This window comes from Triticum urartu, chromosome 5 (assembly GCF_003073215.2).
Source record: "Triticum urartu cultivar G1812 chromosome 5, Tu2.1, whole genome shotgun sequence".
Taxonomy (NCBI): Eukaryota; Viridiplantae; Streptophyta; class Magnoliopsida; order Poales; family Poaceae; genus Triticum; species Triticum urartu.
In genome coordinates this window covers 429,984,378-429,990,867 of record NC_053026.1, presented here as the reverse complement: position 1 = coordinate 429,990,867, position 6,490 = coordinate 429,984,378, and the positions used below count along the sequence as shown (strand labels likewise).

The 6,490-nt window shown below is 46.6% G+C and overlaps 1 protein-coding gene across 1 annotated transcript; it reads left to right on the top strand.

The window, feature by feature from the left end:
• Positions 1 to 2,087: 2,087 nt before the first annotated feature.
• LOC125509541 (1-aminocyclopropane-1-carboxylate oxidase 1-like) lies at positions 2,088 to 3,588 on the top strand. Its single transcript, XM_048674527.1, has 2 exons — positions 2,088 to 2,332; positions 2,440 to 3,588. Exons 1-2 carry the CDS (start codon positions 2,219 to 2,221, stop codon positions 3,283 to 3,285), a joined length of 960 nt encoding a protein of 319 aa, XP_048530484.1. The 5' UTR covers positions 2,088 to 2,218; the 3' UTR covers positions 3,286 to 3,588.
• The last annotated feature ends 2,902 nt before the right edge of the window (positions 3,589 to 6,490 follow it).

Below are 6,490 nucleotides of genomic sequence, written 5' to 3'. Positions count from 1 at the left end.
TTATAGCCACCCAGTTACGTTGTGACGTTTGGCACACCCAAAGCACTCCTACGGTATCCGGGAGTTGCACAATCTCATGGTCTAAGGAAATGATACTTGACATTAGAAAAGCTTTAGCATACGAACTACACGATCTTGTGCTAGGCTTAGGATTGGGTCTTGTCCATCACATCATTCTCCTAATGATGTGATCCCGTTATCAACGACATCCAATGTCCATGGTCAGGAAACCGTAACCATCTATTGATCAACGAGCTAGTTAACTAGAGGCTTACTAGGGACATGTTGCTGTCCATGTATCCACACATGTATCTGAGTTTTCTATCAATACAATTCTAGCATGGATAATAAACGATTATCATGAACAATGAAATATAATATAATAATAACTAATTTATTATTGCTTCTAGGGCATATTTCCAACACTCCTTCCTTCCTTGACGTGGGGTCCAAGTCCATCGGGTGGCTTTCGTTCCAAAAATAACTTCTCTAGTTGATTTTGTTCTGTTTCGACTCCGTCTGATATTCCTTTTCTTCAAAACGCTAAAATAGGCATAAAATAACAAGTCTGGGCTGGGCCTCCGGTTAATAGGTTAGTCCCGAAAGTAATATAAAAGTGGATAATAAGGCCCAATATTGCCCAAAACAGTAGATAATATAGCATGGAGCAATCAAAAATTATAGATATGTTGAAGACGTATCACCTCTGCACAAAGAAACATCAACCAAGAAGTAAAAATACAATCAAGACCGAATGATCCTCTGAACTTGACACCAACGCTCGTCACCTACCTCTGGCGCCACCACAGCAGCCACCAAAGAAAATTTGACAGATCACCTCCTCACCCGAGCTCGACGCGGCTTCATCGCCGATATGCAGCTTTCCGACCTCCAAGGTGGCTCACTGAAAGTGAAACCATTACCGTTGAACGAATCAAACCGGGGCAACACCCTGGTCACGCCATCTAGCGCCATATCTGACACCTTCACACGACTAAGACGTCGAAGGAGTAAACCATACCTGCCATCCACGAATCACGAACGCAGCACACGGTCCACCATATTTCAAATGTCGTCGATGCGGACCACAATCTGCATCCGCTCCTGGACTACATCCCAACCTCCGCGTCGGCGCTGGAGTAAACACCGTCGGAATGGCGGAGCCCGAGGACACAGGTCCACCACGAGGATAACGTCGTCGCCACATCATCCTTGCTTTAATAGACTGGTTTTTAAATTCATCCCTAATCATAGGACCGATCGCCTCGTCAGGAAAGGATCTGAAAAACTTTATTCAGGCCGCCATCGTAGTCGTCGAAACCAAGACGATGAACAACCTAAAACACCCAGACTACAAAGGCCTAAAAATAATTCACACGCATGGATCCGGTGCTCCCCTCACCGTCGACGACTGAAGTCATTTGCAGAGGGGAGCCGCCGAAGGGTGGCGCTGAAAGATTGGCATCCTCTGGCGGCTAGGGTTGCAGCCGCCAGGCACCCACAGGAAAGAGCGACCGCGGGTTTGCCAAGTCCGGTTTATAGATACTCTAACGCATGCTAGCTTGCCAGCTTATCCTCCCATCGACTGACATTAATTTTGGCGATCTCACTCGTCTCAGATTAATCTTAGCCGCTACGTTAGCCAGCCGTGGGGACGGACGACCGCCACCCAACATTTCGCACGACGATTTCAATGCCAATGGCGACATGCACGTGCTTCGACGTAGTGCGTACTACCTCTGGATAACCATCGCTGTGCAACGGAAGAGCAGGATTATTAACACTGCCGTCGGGTGCCCCAGGGAGCGGCGCCGCCGCCGGGGAGCTGGAGCCAAGGTGACCAATGGGCGATACGGCGGGGCCGAATGATTGTCCGAAACGTCCGTGGTCGCTGGATCATTGCCCAAATAATTCACGACAGATCCACGATCCAGCACGCGGATATCCCACATGGCCTCGTCTCCGCCCGGTCAACCACCCCAGTTAACAATCCCCAGCACTGATACGCTCAGGTTACAGTTACGGCGCGCATCAATACGTACACTTGGGCACCTTTTGATCGGCGGCGAGCCTATAAATTCGCACCCGCCCTGCTGCATTTTCACTCACACTGACTACTCAAACGCACAGCAAGCGCTTGCAGAGAAGCCATAGAGCTGCCCGAGATCGGTTCCAGCACCAGGCGCCGCAGGCCGCAGAACAAGTTCGAGAGCTAGAAATGGCGCCGGCTTCGTCGTTCCCGATCATCGACATGGGGCTGCTGGCCGGGGAGGAGCGACCCGCGGCCATGGACCTGCTGCATGACGCATGCGAGAACTGGGGATTCTTCCAGGTGAATACACTGGATCATGAACGAGCTGCATGAATAGTTTCGTGCCGTTCTTGTTGACTTGTACGTTGATTTTGCTTTGCTCTTGTGTGGTGCGTGCGCGCGTGCAGGTCCTGGACCACGGCATCTCGACGGAGCTGATGGACGAGGTGGAGAAGATGACCAAAGGGCACTACAAGAGGGTGCGCGAGCAGAGGTTCCTCGAGTTCGCGAGCAAGACGCTGCAGGACGGCGGCAGGGCGGCGGAGAACCTGGACTGGGAGAGCACCTTCTTCGTGCGCCACCTCCCGGAGCCCAACATCGCCGAGATACCTGACCTCGACGACGACTACCGGCGGGTGATGAAGCAGTTCGCGTCGGAGCTGGAGAGGCTGGCGGAGCGGCTGCTGGACCTGCTCTGCGAGAACCTCGGCCTCGATAAAGGGTACCTCACGCGCGCGTTCCGGGGCTCCAACGGCGCCCCCACCTTCGGCACCAAGGTCAGCAGCTACCCGCCGTGCCCGCGCCCGGACCTCGTCAAGGGCCTCCGCGCCCACACCGACGCCGGCGGCATCATCCTGCTCTTCCAGGACGACCGCGTCGGCGGGCTCCAGCTGCTCAGGGGCGGCGAGTGGGTGGACGTGCCGCCCACGCGCCACTCCATCGTGGTCAACCTGGGCGACCAGCTGGAGGTGATCACCAACGGCAGGTACAAGAGCGTGGTCCACCGCGTGGTCGCGCAGACCGACGGCAACCGGATGTCCATCGCCTCCTTCTACAACCCGGCTGGCGACGCGGTGATCTTCCCGGCGCCGGCGCTGGTGGAGGCGGAGGCGGCGGGCGGGGCGTACCCCAGGTTCGTGTTCGAGGACTACATGAAGCTGTACGTGCGCCACAAGTTCGAGGACAAGGAGCCCAGGTTCGAGGCCTTCAAGTCCATGGACAGCCACAGCTCCAACCTCATCGCCACCGCTTAGAACCAACAACTACGTACTACGCCCTTGCTCTGCTCTCCGAACGTGGCCTCGGTCAATGGTTGAGGACGATGGCACATAGGATGCTCCAGAGTTTGTACGTACGTACGTACTAAACCACTGGCTGCTGTTTGGTGCCGAATAAACGAGCCTGCTGGCTTGTGTGCTACGCCTAGCTAGGAGGATATGTAGGAGGAGTGTTTGTCATTTTCGCTGTGTTGTGCTGCTTCCGACCAGCATGAGAGCTGTACTGTTCTGTGTCTGTTCTTATTCCCACGGGCATCGTATCGATTGTCAATTTTAATATTTACGCGCTGCCTCCTTGTGTGAGGGTACTACAGCTTCTACCAGTGCGCTGGTTGGCGCGTGTGGCAGCATCACGCCAACACGACAGCATCGCGGCGAACTGAATTTTTACTTGCCTCTTTGGCGTGCGAGAAGAGACATGCCACCACTTGTGTTATTCGAGAACATTGCCAATATTTTCTGCCTCAGGCTTGCCGATCGACCGCATTATGTAGTGCAGTGTGCACAACGGTGCCGGAATTATTACTCTTCCCAGAGGTGGTCACCCCTTTTCTCGCGCTAAGAAAGCCTAGGGCCGTACTTCCGTACCCAAAAATGCTAAACTCACCGACATTTTACTTGCTTTTACGGGGCATAGCGTAATAGGACGGGCGTGGATGTACTGTTTGTAGTGCTTCCTTTCACCGGACTTTGAGCATCTACAACGGCAACTCACAAATGTGCCCCCTCTATATTTCTCCGTGGACAGCAACCGGTCATCCCTGCCTTCTTCATGTCCGCAACCGTCCCTCACAAATCCATGCTATCCATGCAACGTGATCAACTTACTTAGATAGAAAAAAAAAACTTACTTAGATAGAACTTGAACATAAAAATAGCAAATATATATGTTGGGGATAACAAATTTCGTCCGGACACAAAATGTTCATCATCACCTAGGTACAATAAGCATAGACGATAGATAAACTAGAATATTTTAAATATCAAATTTCTAGTATTCTTTTGAGAAGGATGCACATTTTTCTAAATTTCAAACATTAGAACAAAGAAAAAAGAGAAGAAAAACAAAAAACAAAAAGGAAAGTAGATAGAGCTGTAAAAGAAAACAACGGTTTAGGAACTTCTATAAGGACCCAAAACTTGTCGGTAACCTTCCAGAAGGTTCCTAAAACCGTTCGGTGCGGTCACTTCACCTTGATTTTTAATGGGCCACACTAGTCGAGCGATCGCTATAAAAACGATTGTTATCAACGATATATAGTAGTTGTGAGCATCTGCCCTTGTTTTGACTAGATTACTAATTAAGGGGCACCGCTTGTAAAGGTCACTCCACCTTTTTTAAGTGTTGACATGTGCACAAAGCATGTGCGACTCTTATTGCAACTGGGTGTTTTTTTGATAGATTTGTTTTTCATAATGTTTTGTGTCTTGAACCGTGCATCCAAATCACAAACCGTTTTTACCGTCGGATTTCTCGCGTCGATATCTTTGAAACTGAATCTCATGTTAATAGGTTTCGATGATCTTTTTCACTAAAAAACCAAACAAGGGACAAAAAACCAAATACCCAAAAGGCGGAAATAAAAAAACAAAACACATAACGAAACTGAAAAGGTAGGTCTAAACAAAAAAAATAGCAAGAATCTGGAAGCACAATTGTGCTTTTTTCACTTTTTTTAGAAGCACATTGCATGCTTTTCTTTTTCGGAAAGCATAGTTGTGCTACTCGTGGAAATAGAGACTATGCTTTTCCCTTTTCAAGGAAGCACTATTGTTCTTCTTGTGGAAACACATATTACGTTTTTTCTTTTTGCGGGAAAGCACAACTGCCCTTCTGATGGAAGCACAATTGTGATTTTCCATTTAAGTAAGCACAATTGTGATCCTCGTGTAAGCACATGCTTTGTTTTTCCTTTTTCGAGAAGCACACATTATGCTTCTTAGAGAAGCACACATCGTGCTTCACGTGGAAACGCATTGCTTTCTAAAAAAAATACATGCAAAACCTTGGAAAAATCAGACAAAAACCAAAAAAGCCAAAAAAAATCTTCTAAAATCCAAAAACGCGTATATAAAAAAGAAATGCATAGGAAGCGCCCAATACGCGACACGTGGCGACAGCTTACACACTAAAGTTTACCCTTGCGACAGACCGTTAATTAGTTGCATCCTCGTTTTGAACATTGTCTTTGGATTTTCCAACTCCGCGCATAGACGACGAGCGAGCGACCACACGCGTAGCCCCCGCCTCCCCCGCTGCGTACATGTGGGCCGACGCAAGTAGCTCATGTCCGGTTTTGGAAAGGTTCTAGAACCTTCCCAAACCTGTTTATTTCTTGTTATATCTTTCAGTTTTTTCTCTTTTCCTTTTTTCCTTTTTTCCTTTATCATTTCATTTTCTTATTTTTCCTTTTTCCCTTTGAAGATTTCATGAACATCTTATGAAAACCAAGAGCATTTTTTCAGATCGGTGAACATTTCTTGAAATTTGAACATTTTTTCAAATTGCAGTGAGCATTTTTGAATTCTAGATTTGTTATTGGAATAAAAACATATTTTTTTTGGCATTTTCAAGCATTTTTTAAATTCGTGAACATTTTTTATAACTTCTTGAACATTTTTCGAATTCACAAATGTTTTCTAAAATCATGAACATTTTATGAAACCATGAATAGTTTCTGAAATCATGAACATTTTCAAATTCATTAATATATTTTAGAGATAGTGAATATTTCTTAAATTCAAGATTATATTTAACGAATTCGTTAACATTTCTTGGAATCATGAATATTTTTTGAATTTCATGAACATTCTTTTGAAGTTGCCTACATTTTGGAACGTTGTTAACATTCTATAAAATATCCATGAAAATTGTTTTAAAAATTCCATGAACGTTATATGAATACACATTCATTTTTTCTTGAAACCCTGAACATTTTTTGTATCCTTAAGCATTGATCATTTCCAGGACTTTTTTTCAAATCATGAACATTTTTTTGAATTCACAAACATCTTTTTGAAATCTCACAACTTTTTTGAAATCCTAGATTATTTCAATAAAGGTAAAGGAAAAAGACTGAAAACGGAAAAAAGAAAAGAAAAAAAAACAAAGTGGCTTCCCGCCCTGCTCATGGGCCAGTTTATGAGGGCGCGTTCTTTTCTTGTTTCTGTCGCGCTGGTC